At 35.0% G+C, this 20757-nt stretch overlaps 1 protein-coding gene across 23 annotated transcripts in view; it reads left to right on the forward strand.

Annotated features, from left to right (window-relative positions):
- Positions 1 to 20757, forward strand: part of C2CD5 (C2 calcium dependent domain containing 5) — a 91769-nt gene that overhangs the window by 63641 nt on the left and 7371 nt on the right. For 15 of the 23 annotated variants that reach the window (XR_002344080.1, XM_021092228.1, XM_021092230.1 and 12 more), the window contains 9 exons: positions 2632 to 2796; positions 4657 to 4797; positions 7188 to 7251; positions 7638 to 7699; positions 7919 to 8017; positions 9039 to 9128; positions 9591 to 9678; positions 10654 to 10740; positions 20181 to 20231. Coding sequence is in view for 20 of the 23 variants with exons in the window: in XM_021092228.1 (XP_020947887.1) it covers positions 2632 to 2796; positions 4657 to 4797; positions 7188 to 7251; positions 7638 to 7699; positions 7919 to 8017; positions 9039 to 9128; positions 9591 to 9678; positions 10654 to 10740; positions 20181 to 20231 (847 nt within the window). In the remaining 3 variants the exon portion in view is untranslated. The remainder of the gene's footprint in view (positions 1 to 2631; positions 2797 to 4656; positions 4798 to 7187; positions 7252 to 7637; positions 7700 to 7918; positions 8018 to 9038; positions 9129 to 9590; positions 9679 to 10653; positions 10741 to 20180; positions 20232 to 20757) is intronic. The other 8 variants (XR_002344081.1, XR_002344082.1, XM_021092231.1 and 5 more) reach the window with 1 other exon arrangement.

The following is a 20757-nucleotide window of genomic DNA, read 5'->3' on the forward strand; positions in this document are numbered from 1 at the left end:
GAAGTGAAAAAATCTAGTGGATAGGCTTTCAGATATTTTTATATTTATTTATAAACATTTGAAATTAAACTATTTATAAATTTATTCATGTTTATATTATTATTGTATTTTTGTATTCTGATCATAACCTTTATAGTCAGATTTCTTGAGAACTACCATGTGTAGCTTATTTAGTAGGTTGGCCACCATGGTTCTGGACTTTATTATTGTATTGTTTACACATTGCTAAGAAAGGGTTTCTCCTTCTTGGCACTGTTGATATTTGAGGCTGATAACTCTGTTCATTGTAGAATGTTTAGCAGCATCCCTGACCTCTGTCTGCTAGATGCCAGTAGCTTCCCCACAGTGCGGCAACCAAATGTTAGCAGATGCCTTTGGGGACAGAATCACTCCTGAGAGGGGAGGACAGTTGTGCTAAAATAATCTTTAGTTTTCATGGAGAAAATAAAGCAATACATGTAAGACACATGTACTATGGCTGGCAGTAGAATGTGCAATGGAATGTGTATATTTCTTAAGTGCTAATAAATTGTGAGGTAGTGAAAAGCTCTCTCTCAGTTTCATGTTCACCTTGGCTTATTAGAAAATAAATTTTGACTCAAGGTGTCAGTGGAGAAAGTGAGAACTGCCTTTGCAAACAGCCTGAGACCCAGAGGCCTGTGGAATATTTATGGGAATCTCATATTATAGACACTTTGCAGGCCAGGATTTTTTTTGTCACCAGCACTTTTCAAATTGGAATTCTTTGCTGTCTTTTTGAGACGTGCATAGACATTTAATTTTAAGAAATTTTTGGAACTTGGATTCTTTTTCTCAGATGGCATTTGTAGGTAAAATGCTAAATTGTTTCCTGCTTCATCTGTTCCTTCTATGAGAGTAAATATGCAAATTTCTGTATGTAGGGGGAGTGGATGATGGTAAGATGATTAGGTAATCTCAGTTTCTTAACAAATTAGTAGTGATTAATAAAAGTAACCTGATTCATATTAAAATGTTTGGTATTTAGATTAACTTGGGATAAAAGGTTGATTATATTTCACCCATCTAAAAACTCACATACTTAGTGAGGGCATAATATAAATGTGTAGTTGGGCTGAATACAAAACTAAGTTAACTGGTCGGTGTCTTGGGAACTAAGAGCTTAGTTCGGATTCAGAAATTTAAAAGAATATTGTGACAATTTTATCAAACACTTCTAATGGTTAAGCCCTAGGAAACTAGTTTGTGACCCTGGTATAATTCTTCAGTGGTGCAGATACTTCCTTTTTTAATTCTTACTAATCTTTTCTTCTTGATCACCAGTGACGCTCATATATAACCGAGATTTTGATCTTTGTGCTCTTTTGACCTGTGCACTTAAATCTCAATATCTCAGGAGTGGTTTCCATGAGAGCTAATCTCTGATGAGTGCCTCCTGAACCTCTGGCACTGTGCTGCTCCAGAAGGAATGTAGTATTTTCTTCCCTTTATAAGAGGAGACAGCGGATGCCCTAATAGGTTGAGACTTATCCAAGGTGATTGTGGTTACTTATACTGGAACTTGATTTCAAACCCAGGCCTGTCCAGTTCTAGAGTTTGTATTCTCAGCCATTCTGGGCTGCTACCTCATTAATGAATGCAGTTAAGAAAGTGTTAACAGATGGTGCACTAAGGCTTCTTAAGGCACAGAGTGCATTCCAAGCTTGTACATCAGAGACTGGGTCATGGGTGAGTGCAGTTGTGAAAGAGAATGAACAACCCGAGAGTGAGAGCCAGGGATCAGTTTAATCCACTGCTCAGATTTCATCATAGCACACCATACCCTTTCTAGGGTGCACTTTTTCAAAATTGGAAATTGTTTAATTTAAAAATAATAATTAAAAGACAAATAATCAAGAGCTAAAAGAAGTGACTTCTCTTTCCCCATTCTACTCCTTTGATGTTCACAGTTTGGTGTTTATACTTTTATACATTATTTTTTGCTTTGCTTATATAAGCATATTTAACATAAATGCATGTAAAGGGTAGGTGTGTTGTCTTGTTTGGTATTTCCCCTAATAGTTTTTCAGTACCAGTGGCATGCAGTACTATTACAGAGTCAGAATTTAATAGTCATTTAATTAAATACTTAAATCTGCATTAAGTTTTATTTCTTGGTGCTTATGCACTCAAGATGGTATAGTGAAAAGTTCTAGTTTTTCAAGTCAGAGAAAGATTCAGGTCTCTTGAATAAGTTTCATATCCTTTCTGAATTTGTTTCTTCATTTGCTTTGCGGAAGTTTCCCTTTTACTTTTGCCACTTTAAAGGTAACTTATCTACTCATTCATGAAACATTAACTTTTTAACATTTTTTTTCTAAGCTGTTTTTTTTAATGCAGTTTATTTTTTACTATCATAAGGAAAAAATTTAAAATACCGTTGAGTATGCAGTGAAAAGTAACTCGTCCTTTCACTGCTGTCCCCAACCTAGTCAGAGTTCTCAGTGGAAGTAACCAACCCCTGTTACCAGTTCTCTTTTTCTGTGCCCTTCCACATATGTCCTATGCAAACACTGATGCTAATTATCTTTATTCCTAAGGGCAAAGACCACATTCCTGAATATGAAAACTTTTGATATTTTTTTCTGATTATTTCTTCATTATTTTTATCAGTCAGCCACAGGTGTATATTTGGCAGCCTTACCAACGCCTGGTGGTATTCAGATTGCTGGGAAGACTCCTAATGATGGCTCATATGAGCAACATATATCTCATATGCAGAAGAAGATAAATGACACGATTGCCAAAAATAAAGAGTTGTATGAAATCAATCCTCCAGTAAGTAAAATAAGTCTACATTGTGAATAACTTGTTAGATCATTAAGATATTTTTACATTTCTTTTAAAGATTCTTTTCCCCCACTGTCTGGATTTGCTTTTCCTCAGTACTCATTCTTTCACCTCCCTTTACATCCATGCTCAAATGTCCTATTTTTCAGAGAGGCCAACTCTGACTATCCTATTTAAAAAATTGTAACTCTTCTGTCAGTTTTTGGTACTTCCTGTTCTTTTTTTGTTTATTGTTTTCTATTTCCTTTATCTCTCTGTATCTCTATGTGTGAGGTATATTTTTGGATTTTGTCCATTGCTTGATACTCCCAGTAGAATGACGCTCTGTAAGGGCTGTGTTCCTAAAGGTGAGGCCAGTCCCTCCTAGTAGTAGCCTCTTAATAACTACTTGTTGAATGACTAAATAAATGATTTAAAATGTTCCTTTTTAGTAAAAAGAAAGATTGCTTATGTATGGTAAAATGTTAATATGAGTTTTTTTTTTCCTTTCTCATTTTATAGTCACTGTCATAGGCACTCAGTCTGATTTATCTAGGGTAGGTTAATGCTGAGGGCAAGTAAGATAAACAGATGTGAAGGTGCTGTGGAGACAGCTGTGTTATGAAACTGTGAGGTGGTAGTCTTTTATGTAAGGTGTGCACCAGCAGTGAACATTTAAATAATTTTTGAAAACTTTTTTTTTTAACAATTTCTTTTCTTTTCTTTCTTTTTTTTAAAAAGATAGCTCTGTTACAACAGGCTGTGTCTTTAGCATTTGTGCTTACATATCCACATCCTCTTGATACTTCTTATGACCAACAGATATAGAACCTCTAGTTAGCTGTGATCTTTGGCTATAAAATAGGTAAAATCTGATGAGCCCATATAGGATTGCACCATACACTTACCTCAGAGCGATCATTATTGTGTCTATTTTTTTTTTTTTTTTTGTCTTTTTGCTATTTCTTGGGCCGCTCCCGCGGCATATGGAGGTTCCCAGGCTAGGGGTCGAATCGGAGCTGTAGCCACCAGTCTACGCCAGAGCCACAGCAACGCGGGATCCGAGCCGCGTCTGCAACCTACACCACAGCTCATGGCAACGCCGGATCGTTAACCCACTGAGCAAGGGCAGGGACCGAACCCGCAACCTCATGGTTCCTAGTCGGATTCGTTAACCACTGCGCCACGACGGGAACTCCTATTGTGTCTATTAAAGTTTATTTAGCTTAATAAGTTGCATAGCAGATACATACATAATATATGTATTATATATACATACGCATAGATATATATATCATATTCCACATTTGACTATATGGGTCTTTGAAAAATTATACCTGCATAAGATATAAAAGATTAAAATCTTATTTGTATATGTAAATATTTAATTCTTTATGGCTTACTGGGACTTTGAAATGCTGAGTAAAAAATACTTTGTGAGGGTTGGAAGGACTGCCCATTCCCTACTGATTGTGGTATCTCCTTTGTCCACTAGATGTCACTATTGCCTTGTTGTGTCTGTGATAGTTTCTGGATTCCTGTACTGAAGTTGCTATTATTATCAATTAAAGGAAATATCCATGTACTTTCTAAAAGGTTAATTAATCGTCAATATTATAATTAAATATTGACTATGAATACATTTTACAGACTTTCCCGTCCTACCCATTGTTTTCTGTTAGTCTAAAAATTTAAAACCAGATGAAGGCATACAAATGTCAAATCATTACATTGAACACCTGAAACGAATATGTTACATGTCAATTATAGCTAATTAAATAAAAGAAGAAAAGACTAGAGTTTAAAAAAAAAAAATCCCCAAAGAGAAAAAGACAGTCATGTGATATAAAGCCTTTATATTTCCTTTAGGAGATATCCGAAGAGATTATAGGATCACCCATTCCAGAACCTAGACAACGCTCAAGACTTTTGAGATCTCAATCAGAAAGCTCTGATGAAGTTACAGAATTGGACCTTTCACATGGAAAAAAAGATGCATTTGTTTTGGAGGTATTATTGCATTGGACTAATTTTGATTTCTTAAGGGTTTTAGAAGATATTTATTTTTACAATCAGATCCTGATTTGTAGCATTGCAACTGTTTTATATATATATAAAAAATTAAATATGGCATTTATAATAAAATTGAAAGTATCAGAACTTGTTAGTGTATTTTTTGTTTAACACCAGATGACTGATACAGTAATAGATGGCTCTGGAAAAATTAATGTTTGGGTTGAAATAAAATTAAAATTTTAAACTTTGGAGTTCCCATCATGACTCGTTGGAAACGAATCTGACTAACATCCATGAGGACACAGATTTGATCCCTGGCCTCATTCAGTGGGTTAAGGATCTGGCGTTGCCATGAGCTGTGGTGTAGGTTGCAGACTCGACTTGGATCTCGAATTGCTGTGGCTGTGGTGTTGGCCGGTGGCTGCAGCTCTGATTTGACCCCCAGCCTGGGAACCTCCATATGCCGTGGGTGCAGCCTTAAAAAGATTAAAAAAAATAAATAAACTTTTGGAGCTATTTTTAGAAACTTGGATTAATTTAAATAAGAAAGTTCTGTTCTTTCACTTACTGTAATTATTACCTGTGTGATATGACATGTTACTATAACATTTTTACAAGTCATATGATAATATATAAAGCACTGCGAATTCTGAGTGTAGTGTTTTCTTAATGAATTAAGAAGATACAATTGAACTTTCATGATAAGAATATATTTGGAACTAACTTTCCTGGGGAATAAATGTGGCATGAGAAGTTTATGGAGCCTCTGCCCTCACAGATCTGCTTCCTATGCCCTCCCCTGTAGAATGCTTAGCTTTGAAAGAGATTGATGATCTTCCGTTGATATTGAAGGAAAGGAAAAAAAATGTGAGGACACTTAGAAATATTTTCTGGGAAGGTGCCAGTTGAAAGAAAAAAATAAGATGCCTGGGTCTCAGTAAAGCAGAAAGCTAACAGTAGAATTGTACTGGGATGGGATTGAAGGTGTGAAAAGTCTAGAACAGTGCCTGTGAATGTGATCAGGAAGTCAGCTGTGGGAGATATTCAAGGATTAACTGAGGTGTGATTGTTACATTGTGGAAACTCTATAAACTATATGGAATTGTGCCTCTTTCTTATATTTTCTACAGTGTGAGAATGGAAAAAAGTGGAGGTTGGTAAAAGGTTAGGAGTAAAAGGTTCCGAGGTACCGTTTAGAGTAGTGCTATTCCAAGTGTGCCGTGATGATGGCGTTAGCACCACTGGGAGCTTGTAAGAAATGCAGGCTCTGGTGCCCCTAGTTCAGACCTGGTAAATGAAATTTTCAGAGTGGAGCCAAGGAGTCTAACAAACCCTTCAGAGGATTCTAGCATTACTTAAACTTTGGACATTTTTGAATTTCTGATCCTGGGATCCTGGCTAATAGAGAAGAGAAGTGCCTTGAGTGTGGGAAGAAGACGAAGGCAAGGTGCAGATTCCGCAGTAAAAGGGACAGAGAGACAAGGGATTATAGTTAGAGAATACTTGAGATCTGGGTGTGGAATATTTTGGGGAATATCACAGTTGAGATATGGCCACGACTGGGTAGCCAAAGTGAAGTGGAAGTGGTTCTTGAAATCTCAAGGGTGTGAGTCAGGTCTTAGTCCCCTCAGTGTACAGGTGAGTGTCATTATTTGTCCAGTTGGATATGTTCACTCTTTAAAATTCTAGACAATTATTTTGATGTAAGGAAAATGGAATTTGGACTTACTCTTTTAAGATATGCCTTTAAATTTATCCCTATGTAATTTTATTTTATTTTATTTTGCTTTTTTTAGGCTGCACGTGCAGCATATTGGAAGTTCTCAGGCTAGAGCTGCAGCTGCTGGCCTACACCACAGCCACAGCAACACAGGATCCAAGCTGTGTCTGCGACCTACACCACAGCTCATGGCAACGCTATATCCTTAACCCACTGAGCAAGGCCAGGGATCCAACCTGCATCCCTATGGATACTACTCAGGTTCTTACCACTGAGCCACAACGGGAACTCTGTAATTTTATTTTAAAGCAGTTCCATATTAAAAGAATTTTTTATTGTACTTTTTTAATTTAAATAGAGATAATGATTGCTTATGTTATCTTTGTAAATATTATGAAATATGTCCTCATAAAGGCTTGATAAAAGGCTCTTTTTAACTCAATATACTTTATAATGTAAAATATTTCATTTAGAAGTATTGTGGAAGAATTCACAGGTATTAGAAGAGTATTTTTCGAGTTTTATATTTTAACTTAGGGGAAAATGGCTCTACTTTTCCTTGACTCTATGTTCTCGATTAAATAAATAATAAAAACAATTTAAAAAATTTAAAATGATTCTGTATTTACTACTTATGTGATAGTTTTAATCTTTTTATTTTCAGATTGATGACACAGATGCTATGGAAGATGTACATTCTCTGCTCACTGATGTTCCACCTCCTTCAGGTGATGAGAGAAAAATTACCTTTGAGATGATTAGTTTTGTATATCAATATTTAGTTCATAATTATTATACCACTAACTTTATTTTAAAGGTTTTATTAGTGTTGCATTCTATCATGTTCTATGCTGCTCCAAGATTGAAAGCACATAGTTTAAAATATTTTCATTAGAACTTAGGTGAACTGATTTTTAATCCTTGTATGTTTATACATTAAAAAAAACCTAATAATTTCATTAAGATGATCTAAAGCTTTCCAGAGCTGTAGAATTTTAGAAAAAAAGAATGAATAGGTCTTACATTTAGAACTTTGTGTTAATAATTGAAAAATGTTATTCTTTAATACACACAAAATATTATCATGTGTTTTAACTATAATGTGTTTTGACAGGCTTTTATAGTTGTAATACAGAAATTATGCCTGGTATAAACAATTGGACATCTGAAATACAGGTAAACCTTTTATTCTTAATTTTAAGCAAATATACCATATGTGACTTTGGCTAAGTTTCTTCTTTATACGTGTTTACTTTTTGGCCTCTTCGTTGCAATTAAAATATTATCTTTTTAAAAAAACCAGATTAGGTACTACTGTTTATTTTATTAACTAAAATAATACAGTATTTGTTAAAAATAGTGAAGTGACATGTCATTATCTCTCTCTATATTTAGATGTTCACATCAGTAAGAGTAATCCGATTAAGCAGCCTTAACCTGACTAATCAAGCCCTCAATAAGAACTTTAATGATCTCTGTGAAAATTTGCTTAAGGTAGGAACCTTCTGACTAACTATACATTAGTTAAACCTTCTTTGCATCATGAAATTTAAGAAGTGTTTATATTTGTCTGGAAGACCTTACACAGTTGTAGGCTGAATTATTTTTTATTTACTTATCAGTCTTCACCTGCCATCAAGTAAAATGCTGAGGTTGTCATCTCCATCTTAATGTATTATATAAAGAATATATTTTAAGTTTTTCATAGCTTTAAACTTCATAGAAATCTGTATGTGTACATTTAAAAAATTCTTTTTTCTTATTTTTATGACTTGAAATATGATTAAATCTTACTGTCTGCTTAAATTTAAAAATGTATCCTTTTTAGAAATTTAACAGACTCAGTTTTCTTTCTTTTTAATTTTTTATTTTTTTTCCACACCTGGGGCATGCAGAGGTTTCCAGGCCAGGGATCAAACCCAAGCCATAATAGTTACAGTGCCAAATCCTTAACCTCTAGGCCACCAGGGACTGCCTTAAAACTGTACTCTTAATGAAAGAATAGGTAAAACAGAAGTGTTTTAATCTTTTCAACTTCGTTCACCATAATACAATGTGCATTAAAAAAATGTTCTTATAAAATTTTTAAATGAGAAGTGATATTAATAATAATTTGCTTTTGGTCAGAAAGAGAGAGACAAATATCATATGATACCACTTATATTTAAGTCTAAAATATGGCACATACGAACCTATCTACAGTTTGGAAACAAACTTACAGACATAGAGAACAGACATGTGGCTGCTGAGGGGGAGTGGAAGAAGGAGTAGAATGGACTGGGAGTTTAGAGTTAATAGGTACAAACTATTAATTTAGAATGGATGGGCAGTGAGGTCCCCCTGTATAGCACAGGGAACTATATCCAATCTCCTGGGATAAACTGAGGGAAAAGAATACAAAAAAGAATATTGTATATATGTGTAACTGAGTCACTTTACTCAATTTATAGTAGAAATTGGCACAACATTGTAAATCAGCTATACTTTAATAAAAAAATAATTTTCTTTTGTGTAGAGCCTGTATTTTAAACTACGGTCTATGATTCCTTGCTGCCTTTGCCATGTAAATTTTACAGTATCTCTCCCTGAAGATGAATTAATTCAGGTAATTAAGATTCAGTCTATTATTAAAGAATATTCCCAACTTTGATCTATTTTAATATTATAAGTTTGCCATAGTTAAATAGGTATAAGCTGTTTTACTTAAATATTTTAAAACATATGAATATGAGTCAGACCATGTTGTTTCACTTTCGTGAACTATAGTTATCTGAAGGTGGAATCACCTGTGTGTTCCAGCATATTTACACTAGGATGTGTGCTTCTGTGTGATTTCTCCAGAACCCATCTATTAGAGAAGCTTTTTTAGCTCTTTCTGGAATAAATAGGTTTGGGTAGACATGTTGGGCTTAATTGTAGTTTAAATATCTGAATTCATGTGCAATTCTGGTTGAGAAGTTTAACCAGGAGAGACAAAGTTAGTATAGTTGTTCCATGTACTGAATAAGATTTGTAAGAAGCTTGAATAATGATTATTTTGCTAATCATACTGTTTCTGTGATTCTAGGTTACAGTCACAGCAGTTGCAATAACTTTTGACAAAAATCAGGCTTTACAGACCACAAAAACACATGCTGAGAAGTCATTGCAAAGAGGTAAACCTGTGATGGTTAGGAGCACAGTTTGTGTTTGTCTGTATTATAATTCAGTATTAAAATATAGAGGAAAGGTAGAATAAATGACTTGTTTTTTGACTAGGTACTGTTACTTTTTCTATTTATCAAGATAACTGTGGGTAAGCGTATGGCCTACTTGATATTTGTCACACAAAAATAGGTGGTTGGCTGGTATTTACAAAGAGAATGCTGTTATTTTTTTCAGACTTAGATTATAAGGTATTAATCCTGCAGTAATTAAAGGCTCCTATTCCAGGATCCTTGAGGAGGCTTTCAAGGCATCTGAGACTCTGCTGATGTAGTAAGCACTGTGGATTTTTCTCAGGAAAGGTCCCCTTGTGTTCATCAAATTCTCAGAGTTGTCCTTTATCCAGTAAAATTTAGAAAGTACCATTTTTAATATATTCCAAAGACACACACAATATTATTAGAAACCATTTGTGTGTTCTGAAAAAAAAAAGGAGAGGGAAATAGTATACTTTCTAAAGTTTAATGACTTATTGGTAAATAAAATATTCATGATTAATCTAAAAATTTTTAAGTTGAATATATTCTATATGGGCAACATTGCATTAATGTCAGATAAATGTATTAAATGATTATGTGTTCAGGTATTTATCAAAGAAGATAGATAATGACTGGTTTGAGGATCATAGAACTAGTGCAGTACAAAGAGTAGGCTAATAATAATTACTAGCGAGTGCTTATTCTTTGCAAGGCACTGTGCTAAGAAATTTATACACATTATCCTTTCTAAATCTCACCGCAGTCCTACCAGGGAACATAGCAACCGTTCTCAGTGTCATGCATGTGCAGGGCCGCCATGAAAGAAACAAAGGAGAAAATAACCAGAATAAATTGGGTTGGAAAATATATGTTATCCCAGATTCTTAATTTTTAAAAGATTAATAATAGATCATTACTAAATAACTAGTGTTTTTCTTGCCTCTCAAGCCTCTACAGATAATGAAGAACTTCTGCAGTTTCCCTTGGAACTATGTTCAGATTCACTTCCTTCTCATCCTTTTCCACCAACAAAAGGTTGGTTAAGTAAGGGGAATGCAAGCACAAGTTTCTAGATCCTTTCACTTGCTTCTACATTGTAGGTAATTTTACTTAATTGTGAGATGGAGATTTATTCTTCATTCCCTCATTGTATGTTTCATGTTCATAATGGAGAGAATATTCCTTTTATTTTAATTTTTCAAGTCTCATCATAAATTATTAAGGTAATTTTTAATATGTTAGTTCATTTTTATACCTCAAATGTATTAAAGTTTTATTTTCACAAATTTGGATTTCCCTGGGTAACTATTCACATATGGTATATTTGATATTTCTATTATATATCTGGTAATTTTTTTTCTAGCAACACTAACCTTTGCAAAAATTTAATTTAGATTTTTATAGGCAACAAAAATATTTATTTTCTTTAGAAGATCGGTGGAGAGGTTTTGGGTGGAGGCTAGTCCAAATGAGAAGGGGATGAGCTTTCTGTATTTTGGGTGCCTTATTTATATTTGAGGAATATTGTTCTGTGCTTGTAAGATGCTGCCATTTTTTCATTTGCAAAATTAAAACTCAGTAGCAGTAAACCAAGATCTGTATAATCTTTGGAGAGAAAAGTGGGAGATAGTTTTTTTCCATTTCTCTTCTGATTTCAGTATAATTTTTATTATAAAAACTTCAGAATTACTGTACCTTATTTTGTAGCATCATATACATGATAAATATAGTTTGTGTTTTTTCCTTAATAGTCTGAGAAATGATGCATTTGTTATTTAAAACCAAATTGGCTTTTCTAATTTTTTATGTTTTATAATACAAGTGACATTATTTTCTGTTTTTTGCTTGTCAGTTATTTTATCTGGTACTAGATTAGTTATAGTACAGAATAGTTTTATATTCACATTGCACCGTGTATGAATAGAGTCTTACTAAATCAGTGCAAGGCCTGACTGTAAATAAATAGATGTTTCATATTTTGAAGCTGAAAAGATAAGCTCCTTTTAGATTCTGAGCTTTCTAACATGGTAACTGTTCTTTTTCCTTTTTGTCTAAATTAAAATTCTAATTTAGAACTCCATAGAGAATTTTAACATACCTCAACTCCTTGAACGAATAGGGAGGAAAAATAAAGTCCAAAGATAATCTGAGTTCAGATTTATAAATTAAATATAGCTTCCAGAACAAAAAGCAGAACAGCCAGTCTTCCTTGAACTGATAGATAGGACATTTTTATAATACCTTCTTTCTACAGAAACATATTTAACACAGGGTTAATTTTTAGGTATCACTTCATTTACATTATCCAGAAGTGGTGAGGAGGGGGAATCTAAAACCAAAACCTCAATCACCAGCAGCAAAAAGGTTTGATCAACTGCTAATCTATAAAAATATTTATTTATGGATTTGGGTCCTCTATTAGCTCAATTTTACCATGTTGTTAATAACTACTGAATTATCCAGAAGATTAGACTAAAACTCTGTGTAAGCGGGCCATATCTATATTGATAACTTACAGTTTGTACAGTAGCTTTCAAAGTGTTTTCAAAGGTAATTAAAACTAGGGCTTATTGTAGTCATTAGTATATTTTGCACAAATGATATTCCATGAACTGAAAAATAAGGAGAGGAGGAATTTGAGTAGAATTCTGAGTCATTTCTGAATGGTACCTGAAATATTGGCAATTCATTTTAAGGAGTGAGGAGAGGGGCCATAGGTGGAGTAATATATCAACATATCTGGCTTTTCTTCTCTGTTCTGTTACTGATAAAGTGTGAGAGCTTGGGCCAGTTAAGCTCTGATTAAGCCAGTTAAGCCTGAGTTCCACATTGAAAATGTGAAAGGATTAAGATTCTCTTCAGTCTTTAAAATTTTCTGATTTCTTGGGTTTCTGTAACTTACAGTTTTTCAATTATTAATGTGTCCATGTTATTAAAAACATAAATCAAAAGCTAAGTTATGGCTGAGGTCATGCTGAACTTCCATTAATTAACTTTCCAAATAGCTCCAAATCAATTAAACGAATGATTCCTAAACTGTGTTCCTTGAAACCTTAGGAGTTTCTTCAGAGCTGCCTTATGGCCTTCAGGAGGTCATGGTGTGTGGGGGGAGTGACAGGGCAGGTCTCTGGACACGTTGCCCCTAAACTCCGGGCAGCTTCATTTCAGTACACTTGACCTATTGGTTTTCTGTATGTGATTTTGTTAGGAGAAAGGGTTTCAAAAAGTTTGAAAATCACTGTATCAAATCATGCCACTTTTATCATCATCATTTTCACCATCGTTGGCTTCCTAATGATCAATATCACATTGGATACTAATATTTTACTACTCTTACTACTAAGTGCTTAACTGCAAAACCTATGTGCCTTTCCTTGAATATCGCATTTTAAAATCATCAGTAAACACTAAAAAGTTTATGTGTACATTTTTTTTCTAAGTTGTGTAAAGTGTGTTTTACGTTGCATGCTTATTTACTGTCTTTGCTTCTTCATGTCTATTCAGGAGAACATGGGCTATGCTATACATATTAGAAAAAAGTTATCCAAAATATTTTGGAAAATTTGAGGCTAGAGTGGGTTTGAAATGTCTGAAAAAATGTAATGATAGAGTGTTATAGTATAAATGTGGTAATTGAACACTATAATATGAAAGAAGGCTTTGAATAGAGAATAGAAATATTTTGGGGAAGTTAAGCTTAGCAGTTTAGAGCAAATAGGTGGGAGAGAGAAAGATAAAGAGTATGAGGAATAAATGCTCAAAACCCCTCTACTTTCGAAATACTAGAGGCTTAAAAGTCAACTACTAATGCTGATAAGTAAATAAATATATAGTTTTATGGTTTTGTTAGGTCAGCTAGCTAAGCTGACTGAGTTTATCTTTTTTTCTAATTCTGAAAACTTTGAATGTTTTATACGTTCTTATCACAAATGAGATGATTTATTAAAATTTTTAATTTCCTTTTATGTTGGCAGCATAGTGTCAAAAACTGTGTGCAGTGTGTTTATTAATGCCTCCATCTTTTCACTTGTGGATAAACCTTCCCTTATTTTTTTGTGTTATTGAGAATAAGTGAATATTATGTGAAGAAAAGATGCTTAAATTACATGTATCCTAATTGACCGTGTAGAGTAAGCCTGGACCTGAATTGTCCATCCATGTTGAATTTTTTTCCTTCCATCTTTTGTTTTATTTGGTTTTGTTTCTCAAGGTAACAAAACAGTTGATGTGTGTCTCAAATTTAAGATTGATTTGGTGTTACCTTGCTGGTTATCTTGATTTTTCTGATTTTAAATATAAAGTGCTGAGCCATTCCTGGCCTTGCTCAGTGGGTTGAGGATCTGGCGTTGCCATGAGCTGTGGTGCAGGTTGAAGATGTTGCTCGGATCCTGCATTGCTGTGGCTGTGGTGTAGGCCAGCAGCTGTAGTTCTGATTTAACCCCTCACCTGGGAATTTCCATATGCCAAAGGTGCGGCCTTAAGAAAAAATAAATAAAGTGCTGAGCCTAAGTAATTTCTTAAGGGACATTATCATATGCGGGTCATTAACATTCTTTGATGAACATATGAGGAAGGAACACAGATGACATAGCATCACCATGAATTTTTTTTTTTATATGAGGGTTTCTCTTCATAAGAAAAGATGACTACAGAAAATTTTTATACCATTTTCATAGTTTTTTCCCCCTCATTGTTAGTATCTACATGTCAGCTTTCTGAATATCTGCCACTTCACTCTGAAATGGTTTTTAAGACACTTTAAAAATGATAAATATATAGAAAAAAAGAGATAGAGTAAATACAGTAAAAATGGGGAACTGAAGGTATTTCTGGTGGAAATTAAAAAAATATTTCTCATAAATCATAATCTCAAAAACTGTATGCATGTAATTTTTCTTTCTCTCTCTCTCTTTTTTTTTTTTTTTTTTTTTTTTGGTCACTTGTCTTTTCAGGGCTGCACCTGCGGCATATGGAGCCCAGGCTAGGGGTCGAACTGGAGCTGTAGCTGCTGGCCTACACCACAGCCATAGCAATGCCAGATCCAAGCTGAATCTGCAATTTACCCCACAGTTCACCACAGCGCCGGATCCTTAACCCGCTGAGCAAGGCCAGGGATCAAACCCACGTTCTCATGGATGCCAGTCAGATTTGTTTCCACTGAGCCACGATGGGAACTCTCACATGTAATTTTTATGTAAGGTCAGCATATGACTTTAGATCTATGTCTGAAGACCTAAATCTGGGATATTAGATGCCATCTTATAGGACTTAGGAGCTTGTATTAGACAGATATGTGTGAATCATATACCACTATAAATAGATCTCAAATACTTTATAAATCTATAGAAGGGTCATAGTTTTCATTAAAATTATGAAAGTTTAAGGCTTTAAAAGGGTTTAGTTAAATCAGTTTTAGTTTTTATATACTGTTGGATGAAGCTGTATAGAAGAAAAGTTTTTTTTTACCCCTCCCTTTGTTTCTGCTTTAGTTTTGCTTATGCTAAGGTGATATCCTCAGGTTCAGCGGCATAAGCTGTAGGCAGAGAGGAGTTCTCTTTTCACTGAGCAGTTGCTGACTAATGTGACAAACATAGATTAAATTTTGAATTTCAGTATGAAAGAAGACAAGTTTGCTTACAACCTTAATACATGTACTCCATGATTAGGTATCCACATTTGAAGATTTTGTTGTTGTTGTTGCTTTTTAAGGCTGCACCTACAGCATATTTAAGTTCCTAGGCTAGGGGTTGAGTCAGAGCTGCAGCTGCCAGCCTACACCACAGCCACAACAATGCCAGATCTGAGGCACATCTGTGACTTACACCTCAGCTTATGACAACATCAGATCCTTAACCCACTGAGCAAGGCCAGGGATCGAACCCACATCCTCATGGATACTAGTCAGGCTTGTTTCTGCTGAGCCACAATGGGAATTCCTGAAGTTTTTCTCTTTATTTTTATTGTAGGCTATCAGAGTTACTTTTTGTTAAACCAGGTTTTATTTTAAAAGATAATTTTAATTTTTGATTTTTAAAAGATAAGTTTAATTTATATAAACTTAATGGCTTGCCTCACATTATTTAAACTTGTAATTAGAACTATAAATCTATAAGAACTACAAAAGTTATCTTTTAATTTTTCCTGTCAACTAATGGTTCTGAATTCTTACCATTATGTATAATTCTTTATACTAACTAAAAATATTTTTATATATTAACAGTTCATTGCATGTCTGCTTTTTTTCTCTCTCACTCTCTCTTATTTTTCGGGGTAAAATTTTGTCACTATGACTGAATGGAGCAGCTGTAAAAAATGCTAAGGTTATACATGTTTTTGGTAGCTACAACAATCAGTGGTGGGGGGCTCTTAAAAGGAGAGAATTGCTGAGGGGAAGGAGAATGAGAGGAAACAGAAACCAAAGATTGGAAAATGTGAAAAGGTCATCCATGAGATGGGAAGGAAGGGAAGAGAAATTTGTTGGAGAAGTAGGGATAAGGAATCTCAGCTTTTTCAAGGCAGCCTGAGGGCAGTGAAATCCAGAGTCAGAGGAAGTCAGAGTAAAAAGCAAAGAAAGTTGAATTGGGTTATTGACAGAAACAGGGATTGTTTGGGAAAAAAGATGCAAAGGATGGGAGGGAGAGAAGATGGGGATTGAAGAAAAACAAGTGAGTTGGGATATTGTACACCTATATAGTTGTAGTTGGAAGCTTTAGTGACCCAAATAGAGCAGCTAACTGTCTTTTGTCATCTACTGTATGTATTGCCTCTATTGTAGTTGAATTTTCTTCCCTAATGGAATAGGGGAAGAAAACTCAGATCAAAGCAATTTATGTATTTCTCTATACTTTAATAATTTTTAACTATAATATGACAATTTCATTATCAACCCACCAATATTTGAAGACCATTATGGACCAGATTTGTACTGAATATTTATGTATATCACTTGTCTAACTCAGTCATTAAGCCAGATTTTTTTTTTTTTTGTCTTTTTTGTTGTTGTTGTTGCTATTTCTTGGGCCGCTCCCGCGGCATATGGAGGTTCCCAGGCTAGGGGTTGAATCGGAGCTGTAGCCACCGGCCTACGCCAGAGCCACAGCAACGCGGGATCCGAGCTGCGTCTGCAACCTACACCACAGCTCACGGCAACGCCGGATCGTTAACCCACTGAGCAAGGGCAGGGACCGAACCCGCAACCTCATGGTTCCTAGTCGGATTCATTAACCACTGCGCCACGACGGGAACTCCATTAAGCCAGATTTTAATCAGTGCACTATAGATTGATGGAAATGCTTAAAGGGACATAAAAATCAAATTTTGATCCAGTAATTTAAAACCTAGAATATTTAAATAGGAAAATAAAGCAAACAATTTAGTGACTCCAAATTGCATACATTTTAATCTGCCAGAAAATCTTTTCAGAATTTGCAAGTTTTTTTCAGTTTTAGTAATATTCCTAGGGTGACTGAATAAGATTATCTCAAATATTGTTTTAATTATTCAGAGCAAAGATAATCTGTAAATTTTAGTGATAGAAAGTGAACAAGTTATCAGAAGCATAGTTAGTGTTAAGCTTTATCAGAGCTAACCCACACCTTTGTCCTTGGTTATGACAGGTTATTTAGGAGGCTGGAGACACCTCAACCTTCAGAAGCACTGGAGCATGTACAGTTGAGGGAGAAAGAATTCTTGCCACATTTTCCTATTTTCATCAGTGTGCTCATTTCCACTAGACTGCTTTTAACCTAGGTTAATCCCCCTCCCCACTCCACTAAGGCTTGTTATAAATTGCTAGAGTATACTAAGAAAATAGTAAAACTGCATGTTCTATTTGCCTCACCAACTTTCTAGGATCATTTTTTTGGAGGTCTAGTGGGATTATCACTTGCTGGTACCTTTAAAAAAAGCAAAATTGTATTCAGTGGGATAAGGAAATGGTAAGAGGAATGGGCTGCTGTGTACCTAGATTTAGACTCTCATTGCAGCTGCAATGGGGACTTCATATGCAAAGTGTTTGTCTCAAACTCTTCCACTGAGATGTATAAATGGCCAGAACTGAGTGTCTGTTCCTCACCAAAGCCCAAAAGACTTTTAATAAGATTTCTACCCCTGAATATAAAATGTGTTGTCTTTTATTTAGTATTGGCTTAGAGATCACATATGGATTTTCCCTCTTTTTAGCCAGAATTATTAGTGAGCCACACAGCTTATATCTGCAGTACCTCTGCTTTTGAAAAGACTGTTATCTAGGAAGTCAAACTGTAATCAGAAGGAGCAGAGTAACTGAGCGTCTGAGGTCATGACAGGCTGAGGTGCCAATGTCCAGCTCCCGCCAGGACCAGCTCGTCCTGGGCCTTTTCTCTGAGCTAGAAAATGAGCAGAATGCTGGCAAGCATGTTAGGAGATGAACCCACTCTCCTTCTGGGAGGTCACAAGTCTCCTCCCTCAGCCTTTCCCTCAAGGTCTCCAATTTTAAAACTTTGTTCTTTTCAGATTTTAATTCATATGCATTCATATCTGAGGGCATGGCATAATATCTTCCCTCACTTTTTTCTCCTCTTCACATTCTGTAAAATTTTGGGGAAAAAAATAATGTGTACTAAGTATACAGGGTGAAAAATTCAAATCCTATGAAAAATCATGTAGTCCAAAATAAAGCTCCTTTCTTCCTTCATTTTTCCTTCCTGAGAGGCACCTATTCTTAACAGCTCTTGGCTGTCTTTGCAAAGATCTTTTATTTATTTATTTATTTATTTTTTAAAACACGTATTTTGCAGATTGTTGTATACCTTTGTTTTTTGCACTTGGCATATTTAGAGATGGGAATAGATACTTTCTACATATTTAAGCTCTTTTGTGGTCATTTGCTATTGAATTATATACAGTTGCTATTAGGGAATTCCTTATTACCAAAATATCAAAGTATAGAGGATAATTTTAGTAATTTTCACTTTTCCTTTTAGCTTTTCCCCCTGTCCCCACATTTTACAAACTTTGACTGAATACCTAATCTCACCAAGTCTATATGGCCCAGGACCTGTGAGAGGTCTGGGACTCTCCTGGGATATGTGAGCCTGGGGTGGGCCATACTGGCTTAGCTTTTGCACTTGGTCTCTTTTGGTGCTGATCTGTCCCTAGAGATCTGGTAAGCCTCTGAATGTCAGTTCATTTCTGGTCTTCTTCCTGTGGGTTCTGTCTCCCCCTGGGCTTCCAGTGTCCCTTGGATCCTGAATCAAGAGGACCTTTCAGTCCAGAACTACAGTCTGAGGGCATGATGGCCAGAGCACGTTCAGCGTGATGCTCTCACAGTCTTTTTGTGGACCTCACCTAGTGACCCCTTTGCTTGAACAGCTCTGTATTGTAAGAGGAATGTCAGCCACTGTGCACTCTCCAGTACTGGATTGTGGTCACTTACCTTATAAAAATGGGGGGTTGAGGGGGTGTGGGAGATGCTTCCATTACATCCAGTTAGCAGAAGCATTCTGTACAAATTTTTCAGAAGGATTACTTTGATTAAGAATATTACCAAAAGGTCAACACATTAAGCTGAGACCAAAATATGTATTTACTTGGTTTATAATTTTTTTAAAAAAACTAGCTGACCCAAATTATTCTTAGTGTTATTTTTATAAGTTTCTTCTATCTTGGCAACACTATTTTCTCAGAAAATTCTTTGAAACAAAAATTCAAATATGCCAGTGTGGGTAGACCCTGAGCATTGGCAATAGATTATGAAGTTTTTCTTTTTTAATAGTTGTTTAAATTTGTACAATTCCTTATCTATAATAAAAATGTAAAATATCACGGAGACTCTAGGATGTTACTTTTATGAGGTTACTGGAAAGGAAGTGATTCTAGGCTGGGATTCCTAGTTATTTCTGTGGAGAGCAGTCAGTCACCTTTTAGTTCCACAAGTTTTGATGGCTCCAGAGGCAGCTGCTGAAGGTGAAAGCTTTGAATGAAGGGGTTGGTGGTGGTGGTGGTAGGGTCGGGGGCGAGGTTGGGCTAGTGTACAGTTTGTGTTTATCTGTAAGACATAGGTCATTGCCTTCTCTGTAATTTTTAACCCTACTGTCTCTTCCACCCCCACCCCCACAGACATTTCCCTTCCGTGTTTCATTTCAGATTTTCTTCCCAATACATTGTTCAGTTCTCTTTTTCATTCTGCCTCCATCCCACTAATATTTGTTACTATGTTGATATTTTTTCTTGTCCACAGAGTTTCTGAATCTTTCTTTGTGTTATAATAACAAGTAATCTTTTTTGGAATGATATTTATTAACCGAGCTAGTTTTCATATATCAATAGAAACTGCATTTTAAACCTAAATACTTCTATTTGGTTTGCTTTTGTAATGAAGCCATAAAGATTTCCTCCTATTCATCTGGCTTATAGAGAATATTAACCAAGATCAAAGAAGAGATACTGGCTTGTACTTAGCATCCAAGCTAATGTTGTTCATATTGTCTTATTAGAACACCTGGAGAGTGCAAGTGCTAACTCAGGTATACCAGCTGCACAGAGAGGTGAGTTTGTCTAATTAAGCAAATAGTCACCAAAGGGATGAAATTCTAGTGTGGTGATGCGTAAGCACACAAACCTCAGAGGCGTGCACTAGAAGATGGAATAGACACCAAAATGTGGCTTTTTTCTAGTTAGAATGTAACTTACAAAGTAGTAATTAAACCAATATTTACTTTTTTAAAAAGTATCTTAGTAGTTTCCCAGTTTTCTCAAAATAAGATTTTAGCATCTAAACATTATTTTTTAGCTAAGCAGTAGTAAAAGTTACTCTTTTTAAAAGGAAAACTTTTAGACTCATATTTCCCCTTCACCTGATGTTTCAGAAGCTTTGTCTCCAAAATCAGATGCAAAAATAGAATGCTGAGAAAAATGACTGTTTAACTTTCCTGTTATTACTGGTAGAAAGAAAATATTTTAATAAAAGATAAGTTAATTTGTGATTTTTTTTCATGTATTCTTCAGCATTTGATTCTCATTGTTTTTATTTTTGGTTTCAGGATTAAAAATAAAGAGGGCATTATTCACAAA

The sequence above is a fragment of the Sus scrofa genome, chromosome 5 (genome assembly GCF_000003025.6).
Source record: "Sus scrofa isolate TJ Tabasco breed Duroc chromosome 5, Sscrofa11.1, whole genome shotgun sequence".
NCBI classification, from domain to species: domain Eukaryota; kingdom Metazoa; phylum Chordata; class Mammalia; order Artiodactyla; family Suidae; genus Sus; species Sus scrofa.